At 41.1% G+C, this 25,152-nt stretch overlaps 1 protein-coding gene across 8 annotated transcripts in view; it reads right to left on the bottom strand.

The window, feature by feature from the left end:
- Positions 1-25,152, bottom strand: part of LOC121863221 (potassium voltage-gated channel subfamily KQT member 1-like) — a 70,178-nt gene that overhangs the window by 27,666 nt on the left and 17,360 nt on the right. For all 8 annotated transcript variants that reach the window (XM_042361705.1, XM_042361707.1, XM_042361709.1 and 5 more), the window contains exons 2-3: positions 3,856-3,946; positions 507-633 (exon numbers count right to left, since the gene is read on the bottom strand). In XM_042361705.1, coding sequence (XP_042217639.1) covers positions 507-633; positions 3,856-3,946 — 218 coding nt within the window. The remainder of the gene's footprint in view (positions 1-506; positions 634-3,855; positions 3,947-25,152) is intronic.

The following is a 25,152-nucleotide window of genomic DNA, read 5'->3' as shown; positions in this document are numbered from 1 at the left end:
CCTTCATCAAACCTTGTACCTGTATTATGTATCTATGACTGTAACTTATGAATCAAAACACTGAAATTAAATGTAAGGTTGTAGTCAAATCTTTCTCAGACTATAAACATTAAACAACTACCACGGAATCACAAACCTTATGAACACTAAGAAAATAAATTAAGACTAACGTTCAGACACACACATCAAACAAATAATCAAATGCTATAACCTTAACTACAGAACAAACACAAAAACAAACACATTTTGAACCTTAAATACAGTACAAAAACAAAAAAACAAACACATTTTGAACCTTAAATACAGTACAAACACAAAAACAAACACATTATGAACCTTAAATACAGTACAAACACAAAAACAAACACATTATGAACCTTAAATACAGTACAAACACAAAAACAAACACATTTTGAACCTTAAATACAGTACAAAAACAAAAAAACAAACACATTTTCATCTTTAACTACAGAACAAACACATATAAGTCACACACCTCCACTTACCTATAATACAAATTGGTTTCCTTATAAAACGTATTCTGCCTAAGAAGCCCATGTATTTAGAGCGACACCCAGCGGCCCACATCCTAACCGCGTACTCCACACCGAAGAAGACGACCAAGCAGATCTCCTGTAGTAGGGACAGAGAGAAGGAGGGGGGGGGAAGGGAGGGTTAGTTTTTCACCTTCGTCAGTATTCTGCGTGTGGGAGGTAGTGGTAGGGGGTGATGTTGATGTGTAAGAATGATTTAGGTTATAGGATGTTGCTGTTGGTTATACTCACATATTAGATAGTTTCAGAAAGGTTTCATACACACATACTAATTGAAATATATCATACACTTCATATGATAGACATAACAAAATACCTCTAATTATTTCCTTGAGTACAATGCTTTTCTCCTGAGTACTATGAATCAGCCCACAGAATAAGATAGTTTTACCCCCGAGTACGACGAATTAACCCACTTGAGTATAATATATTCTATCCATTATTTACAATGTCTTATCCCTTCCAATACAATGACTAATCGTCTTGAGTACAATAACACGAGACTCATGGGATAAAGTCATTGTACTCATAGGATTAATAACCTAATCATTACTAAATCAAAAAGACATGAATTCCATTAAAAAAAATCACTCATTTCTCACAGCTAAAATAATCCCAACCTTAAAAAAAATGATCAAAACAAAAGAAACACGACGAAAACAAAAGAAACACGACGAAAACAAAAGAAACACGACAAAAACAAAAGAAACACGACGAAAACAAGAGAAACACGACGAAAACAAAAGAAACACGACGAAAACAAAAGAAACACGACGAAAACAAAAGAAACACGACGAAAACAAAAGAAACACGACGAAAACAAAAGAAACACGACGAAAACAAAAGAAATAGGAAGAAAACAAAAGAAACACGACGAAAACAAAAGAAACACGACAAAAACAAAAGAAACACGACAAAAACAAAAGAAACACGACGAAAACAAAAGAAACACGACGAAAACAAAAGAAACACGACGAAAACAAAAGAAACACGACGAAAACAAAAGAAACACGACGAAAACAAAAGAAACACGACAAAAACAAAAGAAACACAAAGAAAACAAAAGAAACACGACGAAAACAAAAGAAACACGACGAAAACAAAAGAAACACGACGAAAACAAAAGAAAGCACAACAAAAACGGACGAAAACCATAACTAGAAAAAGTCTCCCCTTAACACACACACCAGAGGAGGGGAGACTATAACAACATGATCGAGTTCTCTTGTCGCCTTCAACACTGTGGAGACAACGCGACACTTGATCTCGTTTAACTCTCAATTTCTCTTCATTATTTCGTGGCAGTGTTGGGTTAACTGGTCCATCTAGTTTAGGGTGATGAGTTATACCAATGACAGACAGACAGATAAAGATATAGATAGATAGATAGATAGAGGGAAAGTATTGGAGACACAGAAAGAGAAAGAATTAAAGAGAAAGATAGAGGGAAGGAAGGAAGGAAGGGAAGAAGGAAGGAAAGAAGGTAGGAAGGAAGTAGGAGTTTATTTCCTACCAACTAATATACTAATGGCTTTCCAATACCCACAGCCCATCACTAGACAAATATCTGACAGGGGTGAGAAATACATCAGCCTACCCTCAACATACTCATCATACACACTAGTATAACAGTATATCATTATAAAGGGGTGAGAAATACACCAGTCTACCCTCAACATACTCATCATACACACTAGTATAACAGTATATCATAATAAAGGGGTGAGAAATACATCAGTCTACCTTAAACATACTCATCATACACACTAGTATAACAGTATATCATAATAAAGGGGTGAGAAATACACCAGTCTACCTTAAACATACTCATCATACACACTAGTATAACAGTATATCATTATAAAGGGGTGAGAAATACACCAGTCTACCCTCAACATACTCATCATACACACTAGTATAACAGTATATCATTATAAAGGGGTGAGAAATACACCAGTCTACCTTAAACATACTCATCATACACACTAGTATAACAGTATATCATTATAAAGGGGTGAGAAATACATCAGTCTACCCTCAACATACTCATCATACACACTAGTATAACAGTATATCATAATAAAGGGGTGAGAAATACATCAGTCTACCCTCAACATACTCATCATACACACTAGTATAACAGTATATCATTATAAAGGGGTGAGAAATACATCAGTCTACCCTCAACATACTCATCATACACACTAGTATAACAGTATATCATTATAAAGGGGTGAGAAATACACCAGTCTACCCTCAACATACTCATCATACACACTAGTATAACAGTATATCATTATAAAGGGGTGAGAAATACACCAGTCTACCCTCAACATACTCATCATACACACTAGTATAACAGTATATCATTATAAAGGGGTGAGAAATACACCAGTCTACCCTCAACATACTCATCATACACACTAGTATAACAGTATATCATTATAAAGGGGTGAGAAATACATCAGTCTAACCTCCACATACTCATCATACACACTAGTATAACAGTATATCATTATAAAGGGGTGAGAAATACACCAGTCTACCCTCAACATACTCATCATACACACTAGTATAACAGTATACCTTAAAGCAATATCCCACAGTGTCACCACAGTCATGGCAACACCAGTATACTTACATGCTTAACTGTAGGATAATCATTGACGATATACCAATATATTATTACGTAACATAGTATACTCTTTACGTATCACACATATACCCGTACATAACAGCCGAGTATATTCACATGTAAAACACAAATATACCTACATATGCCACTAACATACACACGATGAGAGAGAGAGAGAGACAGATATGCTCCACCAGTCTTCCTCATCCCCCACAACAAACACTGGAGCCATCGTGGGACATCAAATTTATTTACCTTCCCCTTGATGACATAACCTACCTGTTGACCCCTCAAATACTGTCACCTGTCCATAATAATATTACTTTAACCTAAACTAATTAAGCGTCTCCTGCTCTGTGTTGATGAGTCCGTTCAGTTTAATTCCTGGCTCCCACTTTGTCTCTCACACACACACAAGAATTGGATTTTATTAATACACACAGACAGATACACACACACACATACACTATATAATTATGCAATACGTACAAGTATAATATATAATCACTGATCACAGAAAACTAGCTTGGTACTTGAAATACAGTCTTCAATATCATCGTTTTCACTAACACGCTCATACACACACACACAGAGATAAATAAACAATAAATAAAAATAAGACTAGTGAATAAACAACAAAGGTAAAATAATAACAAGAGTACTTACCATCCAGAAAAGAGTTTCATTGGCGAATTCCTCGTATTCATTGATGGTGGACAAGACACTGAAGATGAGGCAGATCAACACCGCCATAAACCTGTCAAAGAAAATGACTGTGAGTTCACGGGAGACTCTAGCAATATGGAGCGCCTCGTTTACTCTAACATTACGAGATTTATGACGAAGCGTTCCATGTGCTTAAAGCGGCTTAGGAAACTTGAGGAAGGAACATTGCTGAATAAATTATTACTCTTACGTTTTTTTACGATTAATTTTAACTTATAAACGACATAGAAAAATAAATTAGAGAAAATAAGTCACTCATAATAGAAAAAAATAGCTTGTCATGAATACCTTACGTAAATACCTGATGTGATTACCTGTTGTTTATATGAAGTAAACACGTGGGATCATTATGTAAGTTATAACCCGTGTTTATTACCTGAAGTGAACACCTGTTGAATTTATAATTATCACGTGATATAAACATCTTGAGGAAGGAAGGAAGGAAGGAAGGATCATATTATGAAGCCAAACACTTTAACCTCTCTTGACGTAACAATACTGCACACACACACACACACACACACACACACACAACAAGGTTCACCCGGAGTAAAATTATCCCCTGTTCCATTGTAGTCTTTACAAGTTGTAAAGAGAGTTAATATTCTTTGTAAATTTATACAACAAAATTAGTATTAAAAAAGATGTGCGCTTGACACATTTCCCAATCATGTATTTCACTTTGGGATTCAGAGAATGAATTTATTATGCAAATGAGATGAGGAGAAGGGTTGGGACAGTCTTTTGATGCCTAAAGTAATTTTGTATAGACTGCAGTTATTGAAGTACTTGGTGAGTCGTGTGTTATAATTCTCTCTCTCTCTGTCACTTCCCTACCTAACGCTTTGATGATCTTAACTTCAAACGTCACTAATACCTAATACTGTATTTAACCGATAACCGTCTCACACACACACACACACACACAGTAAGGCGTGTGTGTGTGTAATGCAAGTGCTCAAAGCTGCTTGTCTCTAGAGGATGACACACACATGTATGCACCTCCTGGTCGGCTCAAGAGGGCTCACACAAACTACTAAGGGCTGCCTGACTCACTGTTGGAAACTCACGGCAGAGATCATCAACTTGAGGCAATTACGAAATATATCACGCTGGGTGTTGGTGTTTGTTTTGGAAATGTTTGGTGTTTGAAGTTTATATGATATGATTTTGTTTTATTATTATTGTTTGTATTGTTTGGATTTTCTTTTGTTTTATTTTGGTTTTAATTCTCTTTCTTTCATCTATAATTATTTATGATACTAATTATTACATATCCTTATAATAATTGAACCCAAGTAGTTTATTCTTTATTCTATCACTTGTAATAGCAACAATATTAAAATAAAAAGTTTCTAAATTAGTCATAACCAAATTACAACTTTCTCACCCCATTACCATTACTTTTAACACCTTCCCTGACACAAAGTTACGCTCCTCTCAAAGTTTATGGAGTATTTATAACATTGAAAGTTATAATGTGTTTATGTTTATTAATAAGGAGTTGAAATATATTTGTTGTTCCTCGAAATTAAAAACAATGTATTAATTAGTCGTCAAAATTAACTTTCATTTTGATGTTTGAATTCTTGAGGGCGATGGTACAGGTAAGGGCGCGGGTACAGGTAAGGGCGCGGGTACAGGTAAGGGCGCAGGTACAGGTAAGGGCGCAGGTACAGGTAAGGGCGCAGGTACAGGTAAGGGCGCAAGTTCAGGTAAGGGCGCGGGCACAGGTAAGGGCGCGGGTACACAGGTAAGGGCGCGGGTACAGGCGGGTACAGGTAAGGCGCGGGTACAGGTAAGGGCGCGCAGGTACAGGTAAGGGCGCGGGTACAGGTAAGGGCGCGGGTACAGGTAAGGGCGCGGGTACAGGTAAGGGCGCGGGTACAGGTAAGGGCGCAAGTTCAGGTAAGGCCGCAAGTATACTTAATATCTTACCACCTACTAGAATATAAATACAAATATAATCCAAAAAATAAATTCATTTCTATTCGATCATTTTTTTTAAATTTGTTTTCGTTTCCAAATAAATTCTCTCCAAAATTAACAAAAGCGTTGTGGATTACTTTTTTTAATATTGTGTTTATTTGTGGATTTTTTTTTGTATTAATCCGTTTATCAGGGATTTTTTTACTTGTATTTATCGGCTTATTTGTGTCTTTTATTTGCGTTTTGTTTTTTGTTTATAAGTTTATTTCACTTATACAGTAATCAACATTTTTTCAGCTGCGTATCTCTATGAAAGCTTTTCCTGACTGACTGATTGACTGACTGACTGATTAACTGACTTATTTACTGAATGACCGACTGATTTACTGACTGATTTACTGACTGACTGATTAACTGACTTATTTGCTGACTGACTGACTGATTTACTGACTGACTGACTGACTGATTAACCGACTGATTTACTGACTAACTAACTGACTGATTTACGGACTGACTTGTTTACTGACTAACTGATTAACTGACTGACTGACTGATTTACTGAATAACTGTTGTCTTTTTTACTGACTGATTCCAAGTGAACAGGGAATTAACTGAACACTCATGAAGGGTAATAAACAGTAGTTGACGACCACCAGGCGAAATAAACGACTAGGAGACGACTAGAACGACTACCTGAAGGTTTTCTACACGAGGTGAACTACTAATAGAATGTTTTTTACACGAGATGAACGACTACCAGGAGATGTGAACGACTAGTAGACGACTTGAACTACCACCAGGACGTTTTTTTTACACGAGATGAACGACTACCAGGCTAGGTCAACGACTACTAAACAATATGAAAGCCTATCGGGTAACAAAGTGAACGTCTAGTATTAAACGACGCAGCAAAACAAAGAAGAGTACCTCATCTGTTATACGTTCAGCCTACAGCACCGAACAGCACCACTCACAGCACCGCACAGCACCACTCACAACACCGCACAGCACCACTCACAACACCGCACAGCACCACTCACAGCACCACCCCACACCACCACCCCACAACACCACACAGTACCACACACCACCCCACACAACACCATTCAGCCCACCACACAGCACCAACACCACCCCACAGCACCAACACCACCCCACAGCACCACCCCACAACACCACACAGTACCACACACCACCCCACACAGCACCACCCCACACCACCACCCCACACAGCACCACACTTCTCTCTCTCTCTCTCTCTCTCTCTCTCTCTCTCTCTCTCTCTCTCTCTACAGGAATATGGGCTATATAAAACCTCGTTAAAAGAAGACAATTAACTGCTACATCAGTGACCGAGAGTAATATATTTCCACGTCCATTCCCTTTATGAGACATACCACACAAACAAACAAACACACAAACACACAAACAAACAAACAAACAAACACACAAACACACAAACAAACAAACATCGTAATATATGTCTTTAGCAATTTACTCTTTACCTATGTATTTTTTTACTTTTTACAAAAAATATTAATGTTGTATTTCTCCATTCGATTCTGTAGTAAAAAAATAATTAAAATTGATTACATACAATGTCTTCTGTGCCCTCCCTCCCTCCCTCCCCTTCCACTCAAAATCTCTCTCCATTTCCTATAAAAATTTCCCTCTCCTCCTTACTCCATAAGCCCTTTTCCCTAAGGTCCTCTCCTTCTCTAACCTTCCTCTATCATCTATTTCCCTTTCCTTCAATCCTTCCCCTCTAGATGTTACCCCTCTTCCTTCAAAAGCCTCCTTACCACTCTACCAGTCTCCCCTCACCTTGAAAGCCTACCTTTCCCACTCCCTCCCTCCCTTTCCTCCCATTCATTCTCTCCTTTCTTTTCACTTCATTAGACTCCAATCTTACCAATACCTCATTTCCCCTCGTTTTCTCCTCCCTTTCCCCTCCGATCACACCACCTTTCGTCCCTCTTCCTCACGCACTTCCAGCTCCCCTCGCGTCCCTCACACCACCTCACGCACCTCTAGCTCCCCTCGCCTCCCCCACACCACCTCACGCACCTCAAGCTCCCCTCTCCTCCCCTCGCGTCCCTCACACCATCTCACGCTCCCTCTCTCCTCGCGTCCCTCACACCACTCCCTCGACGCAGCTCCCTCCTCGCGCGTCCCTCACACCACCTCACGCACACCACCTCACACCTCTGGCTTCCCTCTCTCCCCTCCCTTACACAACTTCACGCACCTCTAGCTCCCTCTCCCTCCCCCCGCGTCCCTCACGCCACCTCACGCACCTCTAGCTCCCCTCTCTTCCCTCGCGTCCCTCACACCACGCACCTCTAGCTCCCCTGCCTCCCCTCCCTACACCACTTCACACCTGGCTCCCCAGCCCCTCACACACCACCTCAGCTCCCCCTCCCCTCCCACACCACTCACACCAGCTCCCTCCTCCCTCACACGTCCCTCCCACACACCTCAGCTCCCTCTCCTCCCCTCGCGTCCCTCACACCACCTCTGTCACACCTCTAGCTCCTCACACCACCTCACGCACCTCTAGCCCCTCTCCTCCCCCCGCGTCCCTCACGCACCTCCTAGCTCCCTCTCCTCCCTCGCGTCCCTCCACACCACCTCACCTCTAGCTCCCCTCTTCCCCTCCCTTACACAACCTCACGCACCTCTAGCTCCCCTCTCCCTCCTCCCCTCACACCACCTCCCTCCCTCTGCCACCTCACGCACCTCTAGCTCCCCTCACCACAGCACCTCTAGCTCCTCCTCGCCTTCCCTTCCCTCACACCACCTCACGCACCTCTAGCTCCCCTCTCCTCACGTTGTCAGCCTCACCCACGCCACGTCTCTCATGTTAATTGTCTTCTCGTACTTTCACTTTAAGAGATAGTTGATGTGAAGGAGAGTCTCGTGTTGCCTGCTGCTCCTTGGTGGTGGTGCTGCCTGATGGTGCTTCCTGTTGCTGGGTGGTGGTGGTGCTGCCTGTTGGTGCTTCCTGTTGCGGTGGTAGCGCCTGCTGGTGCCTTGCTGCTGGGCGGTGGTGGTGCTGCCTGCTGGTGCTTCCTGTTGCTAGATGGTGGTAATTGTGCTGTCTGCTGTTAGATCGTGGTGGTGGTGCTGCCTGTTGCGAAGTGATGGTGGTGCTGCCTGTTGGTGCTGCCTGTTGCTAGGTGGTGGTGCTGAGCGCTTGTTGTTGCTAGGAGCCGGGTTAGTGCTGGCTAATGTGTGTGTTGACTATAATGAGGTTACGTCATAGATGGGTGCTGCTGGCTGTGTCTAGTGGACTCTCCGGTTAACACTTCATAATACTGAAGTTTTATTTGTTATAGAAAGTCATAAATATGGTCAATACACACACACACACACACACAAACACACACACACACACACACACACACACACACACACACACACACACACACACACACACACACACAGCAGAACACGCGTCCCCATCCCAAGACGTAAACACATCAATGACGTCACCACTAACGCCACGGATGACGTCACGGCATGTAGTCCAGTGCAGCAGTTACCACGAATTATGAAGGTAAAAGTTGCCACATCTACCTCTCTCCCTAGTATGACCAACAAGCGACTTGGTTGTATATTAAGCGAGTCTTTGTGAAAGGTTTGGCGGCGTGTGTTCTCACTTTCAACACTTATTTTATATATCCCTTCTCTTCCTTTCTCTGTCTGCACACACACACACACACACACACACACACACACACGATCAAACTTTCCACCCATTTCCTTGATTGCTTTGAATAATGTCAGCAATTACCATTATTATAAAAGAAAATTATTGGTCAATGACACTCATATTATACACGACCTTGATAATGATTGATAATGATAATAATAATAATAATAATAATAATAATAATAATAATAATAATAATAATAATAATAATAATAATAATAATAATAATAATAATAATAATAATAATAATAATAATAATAATAATAATGATAATAATAATAATAATAATAATAATAATAATAATAATAATAATATATTTAGCACCGTGGCAGAATCTTGTGCGAAATTGACAGTCGTGGAATTGGCGCGTGCGAGAGTGAAATGTTTTATGGTGTGTGTGTGTGTGTGTGTGTGTGTGTGTGTGTTCCAAACCTTTATGAGGTTCATCATAAACAACTACTGTATCTCTGTCATATTATTGTTGACTTAATTCTAAATATGCACAATCACCCACCATCAACAACCACTGTCAATAACCACCATCATCCATCAACCACCACCAACCACAATCAACCAACCAGCATCAAACACCGATCTACCAAACACAACACAATTGTCCATCACACACACCAATGATCAAGGAGTCTCACCTGTTCGTAAACTGGGAATGGGAGGAAACGTTTGGAATGTAGTAAATTCCTGGTGTAAATCCTGGTACTATTCCTACCGCAACTTAAGCATGATAACCGGACGCTCTCTGAGATATCCAGTTAGTAGGGGGAGAATCCAGGTAGGAATCCCTTTGCGTGTGTGTGTGTGTGTATGTGTGTATGTGTGTGTGTGTGTGTGTGTGTGTGTATTTATGATCGCATTTAAACTACGAGCAAAATATTGTTGTTGTAGTGATCATAGTTTATAAATTCACTTAAGTTCAAAATCCCACGAAAAGTTTTATATCCTACAAAAGTTTAAAATTCTACGAAAGTTCAAAGCCAAGCTCCAGGATCCTTAAAGCTCCCTTTCCCTTAAAATAGGAATAAGAAAACTCCACTCGCTATGGTAGAGTCTTAGTGTAATTACGACGCCATATTGGGTAGTCATTTTTTGCGTAGATGATAAGGTTCTTACATCCCCAAAAGCTAAACAAATTGACATATGACCCTTCTAAAAATCCGTCTTTGGGTTCATTATTTGTCAGTTTGTTCACCTTAACAAGCAAAGAAACGTCAAATTGGCTCACTTACAACAAAATAATCTGCACACGACCATCCCTCTTATCTCATAACTGTACAAGACCTCCTCCCTCACCACCCACGACCTGTACACGACCCCCTCCCTCACCACCCACGACCTGTACACGACCCCCTCCCTCACCCTCCCACTAACTGTACACGACCCCCTCCCTCACCACCCACGACCTGTACACGACCCCCTCACCACCCACGACCTGTACGACCACCACCCACGACCTGTACACGACCTCTCCTCACCACTGTACACGACCCCTCACCACCCACGACCTGTACACGACCCTCCTCACCACCCACGACCTGTACACGACCTCCTCACCACCCACGACCTGTACACGACCTCACCACCCACTAACTGACACGACCCTCACCACCACTAGCTGTACACGACTCCTCCGCCACCCACGACCTGACCTGACCTGTACACTCCTCACCACCCACTAACTGGACACACCCCTCACCACCCACTAACTGTACACGACCTCTCCTCACTGTACACGACCCCCTCCGCCACCCACTAACTGTACACGACCCCCTCCCTCACCACCCACTCACTGAATACGACCCCCTCCGCCACCACCCACACGACTGTACACGACCCCCTCCGCCACCCACTAACTGTACACGACCCCCTCCCTCACCACCCACTCACTGAATACGACCCCCTCCGCCACCACCCACACGACTCCTTGTCACGAATGTCATCAGCCAAGACCCGTTTCTATATGAGCTTTGCCACGTCCGTCAGAGCGGTGACACACGGCCTCTCCAGAGCTCTCAGGCGCTGCTCCCGGTCCTTCAGCCAGCGGTGGAGGGCTGTGACGCGCCTCACAAACAAAGGAAATATGGATTTTCCCGCCAAGAAAAGAGCACGGACTATGATACGTCAGTCTCTTCGGCAATATTGAGTACGACACTTTCCGAATCAAGATGCGTCTGTTTTTGTGTTTTGATTTTTGTTTCAGAATATCATCAATACATCAACTCTATTCCAAAGTGGCAACAAGGAAAGTATTTAGGAAATGAGTAATAGGCTACAGATAATGACATTAAATAAAATTCGACATTTCAATCTCATCGAATGTTTTTTTTTAAGTGTTATTATCAATAGTTATTCACGGTGATGATGCTTCCCGAAACAAAACATCCATTAGCACCATAAACAAGTTCATTTAATTCTAATTCTTATTCGATGGCATTAAATCTCGCCTTCCCGCCAAACACTGTAGGGGATACGATACACTATTACGAGGAGAATATTTTAATTGTTATTTTTCAACATAAATTAAGCAATAATATTATGTATTATTATTATTATTATTATTATTATTGTTGTTGCTGTTGTTGCTGTTTTTATTATAGTGTTTTCGCCACAGGAGGAGGAAGACATTATTGTGCCCCAAGTTTCGTCTTTCTTCTCACAAACAATTAACAATTAATCGTCATTCCTTCAACTCTGGACCAATTAATTTGAGACTTGTGCAGCTTTGTCTGTTGCTTCAAAACACCCAGACTACTGCTTCAATTTTCGCTGTTTAGGTCATATTTTTAATAATTTCATGTGGTCAAAAATCAATCTAACCACCCCCCCCCCGCCCCCAATAAAAAATATTGTATTTTTAATTGATGTCAGGTCATAATTAAGTGCTAGGTAATGAGGTCACTTTACAGAGGTCAGAGGTCACTAAAAAATGTATTGTTTTGGTTTTAGTTGTCCTGTGTAAGTCTTCAGGTGTGTTCCGTGGCGGTGTATGAGCGACCTACTGTACTGTATATTGTGTTGGGTTGGTTCCTGTTATTATTATTGTTATTGTTGTTGTTGCTGTTATTGTTGTTGTTGCTGTTATTGTTGTTATTGTTATTATTGTTGTTGCTGTTATTATTTTTTATTATTATTGTTAGTTATTGTTGCTGTTATTGTTGTTATTGTTGTTGTTGCTGTTATTGTTGTTATTGTTATTATTGTTGTTGCTGTTATTATTTTTTATTATTATTGTTAGTTATTGTTGCTGTTATTGTTGTTATTGTTGTTGTTGCTGTTATAGTTAGTTATTATTACTGTTATTATTATTATTGTTATTATTTTTATTATTTTTATTGTTGTTGTTGCTGTTATTATTACTGTTATTATTGTTATTATTATTATTATTATTATTATTATTATTATTATTCAACAACCACCACTACCACCGTCTCTAATACTACTACAATATTTTTTTATTTATTTTTTTAATAAATGGCCTCCAGCCTCCCCCAATAGCCACACCTTCGCCGCAACTTTATTACCTTAAAATTAAATATCCTAATACATAAGTAGCAACCCTAGCTGCTGCTGCTACTACTACTACTACTACTACTACTACTACTACTACTACTACTACTACTACTAAGACCTTTTAACTCCGCCAGTCAAGATCAACAAGGAAATAACCATCAATTTTCGGTATATCCTTAGGGTGATATAAAGAGCTGCTGCTACCACCACCATCAACCACCACTACCACCACAACCACCACCACTACCACGAACACCACCACTGACAACAGGTACTTTGGAGGACGACATGGAACAATAGTAACGAGAGAGAGAGAGAGAGAGAGAGAGAGAGAGAGAGAGAGAGAGAGAGCCCCCATACCGAACCGCCGTGAAATTATACGCCCTCTGTGTTTCCCAAAGTCCTTAATGAAAACTTTTGTCCTCAGAGGAAGGTGTTGGAAGGGCGTCCTAGTCCCCCTATATTGGATCCAAACCTTTTAAAATTAGGAAGAATTTTGTCATCTATTCTTTTCTGTTATATATATTTATTTTTTTACATATAAGTTTGAGAAAGAAAAAATAATGACGTGTATTATTCTGATATTTGTTACCCGGATGGATGGAGAGAGAGAGAGAGAGAGAGAGAGAGAGAGAGAGAGAGAGAGATTGGATTAAAATGTTATTTAACAATACCTAGTGATTTTCTTTTTTTCTTTTTGCAAATTCCAATACAAATGAGCATCGTATATCGTATCAGAAAAAATGGTTCGATTACCATATTCCCCACTCAGCTGTCGTCACTATTTACAGAAAACGGCAAATATGATAGGAGGAACTACGCTAAACACGTTACATACACTACGAGGAGATGAGTTATTATTGGGCGAGTGAGTCATTATCTTGAGTAACTGACCGTTCGATGTAGTCCAGTGTAGGTGATGACAGACCAACTCTCAAGGTTAAATACGATTACAAAACAATAGATTAAATTTGATCCGGTCTGATAGCTTAAGTAAGTATAGAGTAACATATATATTCGAATTTATGTTGAAATATACCTCATGAATTATCACCAACGTAAGAAAAATATTCACTAAAATCATGAAAAATATCACTATTATGAAGACTAAATAGTGTATTTAGTCGTATGTACAATGTATAAGACTTTGTGCAGTGTATCATAAATTATACAACTTGTGGTGATGCTAAAATGACTTGTGTGTTTAGAAGACGAAAATACCAGCAGTCATAAATAATTCTTGGCGTCTGGTGAGTGAGAGTAGCGAGGCAGGGAGGCAGGTATGAGGTTTAATAATTGATTGAGGGGGTGGGGAGGAGGAGAGGGAAGAGGAGAAGGGGGAGGGAGAGAGGGAGAGGAGAAGAGGAAGGAAGAGGAGAGGGAAGAGGAAGAAGAGGAGGAGGAGGACGAGGAGGGGAGGGAGAGAGGGAGAGGGAAGAGGAAGAGGAGAAGGAGGAGGACGAGGAGGAGGAGGAAGAAGAGGAAGGAAGAGGAGAGGGAAGAGGAAGAGGAGAAGGAGGAGGAGGAGGAGGAGGAGGAGGAGGAGGAGGAGGAGGAGGAGGAAGAAGAGGAAGGAAGAGGAGAGGGAAGAGGAAGAGGAGAAGGAGGAGGACGAGGAGGAGGAGGAAGAAGAGGATGCGGAGGAGGAAGAGAGGGAGAGAAGAAGAGGAAGGAAGAGGGGTAGGAGGAGGAGAAGGAGAACGACAAGAGAAGGAAGAGGAGGAGGAGGAAGAAAAGGTTAGACTGCCATAAGGAGGCTTAGCAATGCACCAAGAGTGGATGAATAGAATCAAATCACTTATGCAATATTAAGAATAGAGAAGAGAAAGAGGAAGACTGGCAAGAGTATACAAGCATTATAAGTATAACGGAAGGAAGAGTAAAACAAAATAGACGAGATAAGATGATAAAAAGATAAAAAAGAGAGAAGTGGAAAGTAACTCAAACTGCCTTACCTGTTACCTATAGCTTTGGTAGGGAGTGAGGCAAGTGTTTAACAAGTTGTGGCTCCTTTAAAAAAAATGTAGAACTATGTCAAGGATCAATAATGTCTTGATGGGGGTAAAAAAGAAACGTGAAGAGAGTAGTAATGGAGACATGGGGGGCAGGAGACGGAGGGGATGTGGTTGGGGGAGGCAGTAGAGGCAGGATGGGGAGGGGGAGGCAAGAGGGGGGAAGGGGAAGGGAGGGAGGAGGGGGAGCCAGGAGGGGGAGGGGGCCCAGGATGGGGAGGGGGCCAGAAGGGGGGGAAGGGGAAGGGTGAGAGTGGTTACAACTCTGGTATTAACTGACACAGAATGCAATTGGGAGGTGATTCAGCTGCTGCTTACAGATGCCAATAATGAACTCGGTGACTTAGAAGATAAGTTACAAATATTAGTAAAAGAACCTGTAAGAATATATAAAAGGATATAGTTAATAATGTGAAGAGAGAATTAAGGAGAAATGAACAATAGCTTGAATAAGATAGAATGAAGTGAAGTATTCAGGTATCTTGCCGTGGATTAGTCAAAAAATAGAACAAGAATGAATAATTTAGATCATCAGAAATAAAACTCCTCTCAGTTTAAACTTCCAATGATGATTAGATTTAGATCAACCAAACCATGATTAAGGTTCAAACCCTCCGTAAATTAAACTTAACAAAACTCATTCAAGAGACATTTACTCTTAAGGGATTATCAATTACGCAGACATTTTAATTACCGCTCGTGCTATATACCCTTCGAGGCTAATGAACTAAATAATGATTAATTAGTGACACGAACAAGATTTATACCACCTTAAGCAGTGGAAATATGAACAATCACCTAACAGCATATACAGTACAGATGACCACTTTTCTCCCCGACACACTACATCGATATTAGTGAAACAAACTGAAGCTTCAACTATAATATTTACATCAACAAGTAATAGAATTTACTAAATCGACCACAAAAGCTGATGAAAACAAAAGTCGTAGCACTGAACTGGACAAAATACCACCACCATCAACCACCACAATCATCGCTACCACCACCACCACCACCACCATCAACCACCACAATCATCGCTACCACCACCACCATCAACCACCACAATCATCGCTACCACCACCACCATCAACCATCACAATCATCGCTACCACCACCACCGTCAACCACCACAATCATCGCTACCACCACCACCGCCAGTACCACAACTTACCAAGTCAATGTATAAGTCAAGAATTTACAAGGATGTCATGGAATAATGGGGATAATATTATTGCTACAACTGAGATTAGGAGGGTCTATTAATGGGTACAGCTGAGATTAGAAGGGTCTATTAATGGGTACAACTGAGATTAGGAGGGTCTATTAATGGGTACAGCTGAGATTAGAAGGGTCTATTAATGGGTACAACTGAGATTAGGAGGGTCTATTAATGGGTACAGCTGAGATTAGGAGGGTCTATTAATGGGTACAGCTGAGATTAGGAGGGTCTATTAATGGGTACAGCTGAGATTAGAAGGGTCTATTAATGGGTACAACTGAGATTAGGAGGGTCTATTAATGGGTACAGCTGAGATTAGAAGGGTCTATTAATGGGTACAACTGAGATTAGGAGGGTCTATTAATGGGTACAGCTGAGATTAGAAGGGTCTATTAATGGGTACAACTGAGATTAGGAGGGTCTATTAATGGGTACAGCTGAGATTAGGAGGTCTATTAATGGCACAGCTGAGATTAGGAGGGTCTATTAATGGGTACAGCTGAGATTAGAGGGTTTATTAATGGGTACAGCTGAGATGGGAGTGGCTCTATTAATGGGCACAGCTGAGATTAGAGGGCTCATTAATGGGCACAGCTGAGATTAGGGAGGTCTATTAATGGGCACAGCTGAGATTAGAGGGTCTATTATCGGCAACAGCTGAGATTAGAGGTCTATTAATGGCACAGTTGAGATTAGAGGTCCAGGATGGCACAGTCTGGGATCAATGACTTATATTATTGCCGGTGATCTGGAAGAAAAGAAATGGAGTGGAGGAGTGCCTGGAAGATAGCTGGGGGGACATTTAGGACTGGAGAGCTCTAGAAATCCCCTATCAATAAACTGTGTGTCTGTGTGTGTGTGTGTGTGTGTGTGTGTGTGTGTGTGTGTGTGTGTGTGAATCCACCAAAAAATACATCTAATTTTTTTTTACGTTGGTATTTCAGGAAACAAAACTATCTTTAATAAAATCAAAATACCAGTAAGAGCAACAGGTCCTGAGTCACCCACTCTATCACCCAACCTCTGGTATACCTTAAGACGGAGACATACAATACTCACACAAACACCAAAGTATTACCTGTAATTAACATACTTTCAAAACATCATATACACATATACAAAACAACAGGGATATACGAGAATTCACCTAGAGATAATTATCCTTCCCTCAGGTGTGGATTGTAAAGAATGGGGTGTGAGGTTTACACTATCCAAGGTGTTGAGTGAAACAGGTAAGAGGAGATGAGATAACGGTGAATTTTAGAACAGTCTCCCCTCCCTCCTCCCACTAAGTCCTCGTTTTCTTTGTACACAAGAGATCACAGAGGCCAGGTACCCATTTTTCTGTAACAAATTATGATTACAGAGATTACAATAGGCCGTTTCACCGTCTATAAAACAAAAAAAAGCACAGAGGTCCTTCACTCTTGACAAAACACACACACGCGCACACACACACACACACGCGCACACACACACACACACACACACACACACACACACACGATGGGAACTACTACATCATCAGGCCCCTCGTAACACCATCTGTGAGGGAATTACTACACCACGTCAAGCCCCTCTGCAAACTTTTTCAATAAACCGTTTATTATTATTATTTATTTATTATTACACACACACACACACACACACACACACACACACACACACACACACACACACACCTTGCTACTCACTATGACACAATTATCGAGGAAAACATATCAATAAAATAATATAAATCAATTACTAGATATTAAAAGATATTAAAGAAACATTATGATAATTACAAACTTACTAAGACCCGTTAACGATCATTCATCAAAGTCGTCATCAATTAAATCCATGTAATTACCATTTTCTTCTGGAGGGTGAACTCAGTCAGATTTATATAATTAAGACAATCCATCAAACTTCTCTTAATTTCGATTGTAAGAGTTGGCGGAGAGGAAGAGATTTCTCATTAAAGGCACGACTAGGTTTTCTAATGCACGGTAGGAGCTAATCAGAGTTGGAGAGACAGAATTGGGGGGGGGGGTGGTGTGGGGCCAGAGAGAGAGAGAATTTTAGTTTCTTTAGTTAATTGGTGGTGAGTGAAAATGGTATTGTTTTTGTGTTTTTTTACTCTCTCTCTCTCTCTCTCTCTCTCTCTCTCTCTCTCTCTCTCTCTCTCTCTCTCACAAAACCTATAGTCTACACAGGACGTAAACCTTATTGAGCATTCTACACCTCACGAGGGCGTTGCTCAGGTGTACTGAGTGTGTAGCCAGAGTGTTACTAAGGTTGTAGCTGAGTGTAATGATCGGTGTAGCCAGGGTGTACCAAGTGTGTTGCAAGGGTGTACCAAGTGTGTTGCAAGGGTGTACCAAGTGTGTACCGAGGGTGTAGCTGGAGTGTTTCTAAGGGTGTAGCCGGAGTAACTGTGTGTGTTGACAGGGTGTAGTTGGAGTGTAGTGGATAAGTTGCCAAGCACACAGCCCAGGTAAAGCCGAGAGGAGTTTCAACATTTAAGCTGTCTAGTGGCTGGGGGCGAATCAAAGAGCCTGTCCAGTACAAAGAGATGGTGGTAAGCTCATCTGTGTGTCTGTCTGTCTGTCTGTCTCTCTGTCTGTTTTTGTTTTGTTTTTCTCTCTCTTTTTTTCTGTCTGTCTGTCTGTTTCTTTTTTCTCTCTTATTCTCTGTCTGTCTGTCTGTCAATCTGTCTGTTTCTTTTTTCTCTCTTATTCTCTGTCTGTCTGTCTGTCAATCTGTCTGTCTATCTGTTTCTATCTCACTTTCTTTATCTCTTTCTTTTTTCTCTCTTTCGTGTTCTGTCTAATTCTGTGTGTCTGCCTATCTGTCTCTCTATCTCTACCTTTCTCGTTTTCTCTCTTTTTCTCTCTGTCTCTACCTCTCTCTTTTTCTCTTTATCTATCTTACTTTTCACATCATTTCTTTCCAAAACACTACCCAGGAGAAGAGATTCCATAACACACGAACACACCAACAAGTAATCCACACGAACACACGAACAAGTAATACACACGAACACCCCAACAAGTAATACACACGAACAAGTAATCCACACGAACACACCAACAAGTAATCCACACGAACACCCCAACAAGTAATACACACGAACAAGTAATCCACACGAACACACCAACAAGTAATACACACGAACAAGTAATCCACACGAACACACCAACAAGTAATCCACACGAACACACCAACAAGTAATCCACACGAACACACGAACAAGTAAACCACACGAACACACCAACAAGTAATCCACACGAACACACACGAACAAGTAATCCACACGAACACACGAACAAGTAATCCACACGAACACACCAACAAGCAATCCACACGAACACACGAACAAGTAATACACACGAACAAGTAATCCACACGAACACACCAACAAGTAATCCACACGAACACACGAACAAGAATCCACACGAACAAGTAATACACACGAACACACGAAACAAGTAATCCACACGAACACACCAACAAGTAATCCACAAACACACGAACAAGTAATACACACGAACAAGTAATCCATACACGAACACACACCAACAAGTAATACACACGAACAAAGTAATCCACACGAACACACCAACAGTAAAACCACACGAACACATTAATGAACAAGTAATCCACACGAACACACGAACAAGTATTACACACGAACACACGAACAAGTAATCCACACGAACACACCAAATAAGTAATACACACGAACAAGTAATCCACACGAACACACGAACAAGTAATCCACACGAACACACCAACAAGTAATCCACACGAACACACCAACAAGTAATCCACACGAACAAGTAATCCACACGAACACACCAACAAGTAATCCATACCAACACACGAACAACCAGTGTAATTACCACCCCAGACGATTAGAAAACCCGATACCCGATATTACCTGGAAGTGAGGCGGGTGAAAGGTGAATGGAGTTAGGTTAGGTTAGGTTAGGTTAGGTTAGGTTAGGTTAGGTTAGGTTAGGTTAGGTTAGGTTTGGTTAGGTTTGGTTAGGTTAGGTTAGGTTAGGTTAGGTTTGGTTAGGTAAATTTAATCATCAAAGGAATGGAATAGTGGGTTATAATATTCCCTATTTCACTCTTATACGTAGGGAAGGATTAGGATTAGGTTGACAGACAGACAGACAGACAGACAGAGGCAGACAGACAGAGACAGACAGACAGACACAGACAGAGACAGACAGACAGATATAGATAGACAGAATTATGGATTTATAATGAGACAGATAGATACATAGACAGATATAAAGTGGATATATAGATAATTACAATTCAGCACTAGTAGTATCTTAAGAGTTACTTAATATATTACAAAATTATGACATAGAGGAGTTATAAACAAGTTCTTATATATATGGTCGATAAACTAAAAAAAATGATTCTATGGAAATGTAAAACGTGTACTGAAGACCAATGAATAAGCAGCAGTTGAATCCTTATCACAGAGTCTTGTAGGGTAGTGGAGGAGGGGGTGGGGGGTGGAAGGTAAGGGGGAGGGGTACGTAGATAGGTAGCAGGACAGGTAAGGGGAACCAGAAGTAGGTGAGGGGCGGGGGGTACTTAGCCAGGTGAGGAGGAAAGGGGTACTTAGCCAGGTGACAGGTGAGGGGAGAAGAGGTACTAGCCAGGTGAAGGGGCGAGGGGGTACTAGCCAGGTGACAGGTGAGGAGAGTGAGGTGTACTAGCCAGGTGACAGGTGAGGAGAGTGAGGTGTACTAGCCAGGTGACAGGTGAAGGAAGAGGGGGTACTAGCTGAGGTGACAGGTGAGGAGAGAGAGGTACTAGCCAGGTGGACAGGTGAGGAAGAGGTACTAGCCAGGTGACAGGTGAGGGAAGAGGTGTACTAGCCAGGTGACAGGTGAAGGAAGAGGTGTACTAGCCAGGGGTGACAGGTGAGGAGGAAAGGGGTACTTAGCCAGGTGACAGGTGAGGGGAGAAGAGGTACTAGCCAGGTGAAGGGGCGAGGGGGTACTAGCCAGGTGACAGGTGAGGAGAGTGAGGTGTACTAGCCAGGTGACAGGTGAGGAGAGTGAGGTGTACTAGCCAGGTGACAGGTGAAGGAGCGAGACACTCCACAGACGCCAGCTGACAGATGGTAGATAACATCACAGGTAAACACATCATACAGGTGGTACACAACGACGCGTCAGATAAGAGTGTCAGGAAAATTATCATCGGTCTTGTGAGAAAAATTCTAAATACGGAAATAAAATGTCTTGTTGATTCAGTGATTATATTAAGTTACTCCTATATATTGTCTGTCTTAGGAGTATGGGTTGGACACGTTCCTTTATACCATACGAGAATATGAATGATTTTTAACGTTATTGAAGCTCTCTCTCTCTCTCTCTCTCTCTCTCTCTCTCTCTCTCTCTAACCAAGGGTGATGCTAGTGACTACAGAGAAGCCACAGAGACTATTTACTACACAGAGATTCGAACTAGGGCGCCTCTTTGTCCCTATTCGAGAGGGACATTAGTGCATTCATGACTATTTAACCGTAAGACTGATAAACTATGTGAATAATACTTAAATTGTCTTCCCATAAATTATTGTATTTTTGTTATATATTTTGAGTCGTTGAGGACAGCATTTTTTTTTTACATTTGCAAAACATAAAAAAATAGGAATGAAAAGAATAGAAAAGAGAGAGGGAAGATAAGCCTTTTGTACCCTCATGATAAAAAAAAATAATCCTTTTAATTGGTCGTATTTTCTGAACTTTTGTGACTAATGGGGAAAATTGGTTTTTATTTAAAAGATTTAAAAATGCAGGTCTGAAAAACATAAACAAAACGAACTGTATAACATATCCTTTAATTTTTCTTAACAAATGACGCCCCAAAAATTACTCTTATCTGTACCGTTACCTGTGACCTTGAAGTCTGACACATTGACCTTCTGACCCACTGACCTTCTGACACACTGACCTTCTGACACACTGACCTTCTGACACACTGACCTTCTGACACACTGACCTTCTGACACACTGACCTTCTGACCCACTGACCTTCTGACACACTGACCTTCTGACACATTGACCTTCTGACACACTGACCTTCTGACACACTGACCTTCTGACACACTGACCTTCTGACACACTGACCTTCTGACACACTGACCTTCTGACAAACTGACCTTCTGACACTTGACCTTCTGACACATTGACCTTCTGACACACTGACCTTGCTTTGACCTTACTTTGACCTTACTTTGACTTTTTATGTTGACCTCTGACCTAGGGACTTGAATATAACAAACAACACACGGTAGTCTAGTGATGAAACATAACCCCTGTGAAATCTTATCATATCTACATTGATAAAAAGAGTTATAATCTGAATAACATACATACATACATACATACATACATACATACATACATACATACATACATACATACATACATACATACATACATACCCTCTTTACCTGTCACCTGGACGACATAAGAACACTTTTGTAAGAGACACGAGAGAGAGAGAGAGAGAGAGAGAGAGAGAGAGAGAGAGAGAGAGAGAGAGAGAGATGAGAAAAGGGACAGGTAGAGAGGATGGTCATCAACCTTCACACAGCTCCCCTCACTCCTCTGACTCCTCTCTCACTCTCCTGTCAAAACCTACTGTCTCCCCCCCCTCCCCCCCTCCCCCGACGTCAATGAGATAACTTTTGTATTACTATTAACACTGATAGTTATGGTGGTAAACTGTCTGTCTATCTGTCTCTACACTGATGGTCATGGTACACTGTTTATTTGTTTGTCTGCATCTACACTGGTGGTTAAGTTACTGCTCTCTCTCTCTCTCTCTCTCTCTCTCTCTCTCTCTCTCTCAGAAAAAAATACTCTTCTCTAACTTGTTATTTTTGGTATCTAAATGCGTATACAAAACGATTAATCTAAAAATTGGCTGAGAATATATAACTATTTTCAGACCAAACTTATACACCCGAGTATTGTGTCTCCAGCAGAACGTAAAAGTAGAAATATACTTTTTTCTCATATAAAATAGAAAGTATAAAAGTATAAACACGCTGAAAATAATGTTATAACCACGATGCCTTTAAAAAAATAAACTTACGAAAACAAAACACAAAATCCTTATACTTTCTAAAATACAAAAACGACACAAAACCCCTAATACTTTCAAAATCAAAAGTTAAAACCCTAATACTTTCTAAGTCACACAGACGGCGCTACAACACCAAAACTTTCTAAATCACAAAATTCACAAAACTTCACAATAATCTGGGAACATTTAGTGGCCAGTGAGAGGGGCGTGAGGGTGGAAAATCCGTGATGGGTGAGTGGTGATGGGGATTTATGTGGAGGGGTGGCCAGTAATGGGTTTGGTGCCACCCCTTGAGTACCACCTTTAGAGTACCAACCCTGGAGTGCCAACCCCGGAGTACCATCGCTGGAGTGCCAACCCTGGAGTGCCAACCCTGGAGTACCATCGCTGGAGTGCCAACCCTGGAGTGCCAACCCTCAAGCGCTACAACACATCTTAATAATACCTGCCAACAACACCTTCAAGAAGACTATAATTAACTCATCGGGAGATTTATAGCCAATCCCCATCAAATGACCAATGAGACTGCAGGATAACCAGCCAATCAGCAAGATGATGCAGCCAGTAATAAACACCAAGCCAATCACTGACGAATTCCCTTCAAGGTTTACCAATAAGATTTAGAGATCTGAATTAACCAGCAAATCAGAAACTTGTAAAAGGTGAGAGCTGAAGTACGACAACAAACGACCCAGCCAATCACCATGAAGCTCCGAAACTAAATGACCAATGAGCTTAGAGGGTCCGAATAAAACAGCCAATTAAGAACTTGCAAATGGTAAGTGGGAAGGGATGTAATCCGGAGATATCGCTTTAGCAACGTTAAAGGCAATACTGATCTAGTCTCAACCTCCCACCAGCCGTGTGTGTATTTTAGGACGAGGTACTGCGTCGTGTGTGTGTCTGTGTGTGTGTGTGTGTCTGTGTCTGTGTGTGTGTGTGTGTGTGTGTGTGTGTGTGTGTGTGTGTGTCTGGGTGTGTGTGTGTGTGTGTGTGTGTGTGTGTGTGTGTGTGTGTGTGTGTGTGTGTCTGGGTGTGTCTGTGTCTGTGTGTGTGTGTGTGTGTGTGTGTGTGTGACGCAGAAGCAAGTCGGGAAAAATTGGTGGTGTTGTGGATGAGGAAAGGAGGAAAAGGTGTGTCAGAGAGAGAGAAAGGGAGGGAGGGAGGGAAGAGAGAAAGCGTGGAAGAGAGAGATAGGGCGAGGGACGGAATGTGTGAGAGAAATGGAAGATGGGAGAGATATGAAGAGGGAAGGAAAACAAGAGAACAACAGAGAGGGAGAAAGAAAGAGAGAGAGAGAAAGAGAGAGAAAGAGCAGAGTAAAAGAATGAAATAAAAGGAATTAGAAAAAATCGTGAGACAGGAAGGAAGGAAAAGAGACGAGAGAAAGGAAAGAAAGTTATGAGTAGAGGAGGGACGGAGGAGAAAGGGACAGGATAGACAAATGAAGAGAGAGAGATGGAAAGATAGCAGGAGGATTATCTTTCTCAGTATCTATCTTTCTCAGTATCTATCTATCAATTTATCCATATATTCAGGTACTTAGATTATCCCCCAAAGAGACTCGTATGTCAAAGGTCACAATAATTAGCAAAATATAATAATAATAATAATAATAATAATAATAATAATAATAATAATAATAATAATAATAATAAAAGTTAATAAATAAATAAATTAACAATACGTGGTCTGGTGACGTCGAAACATTTTACAAAT

Source organism: Homarus americanus, unplaced genomic scaffold (assembly GCF_018991925.1).
Source record: "Homarus americanus isolate GMGI-L3 unplaced genomic scaffold, GMGI_Hamer_2.0 scaffold46197, whole genome shotgun sequence".
Classification (NCBI taxonomy): domain Eukaryota; kingdom Metazoa; phylum Arthropoda; class Malacostraca; order Decapoda; family Nephropidae; genus Homarus; species Homarus americanus.
The sequence above is the reverse complement of the archived record's forward strand: the minus strand, read 5'-3'. Positions and strand labels throughout refer to the sequence as shown.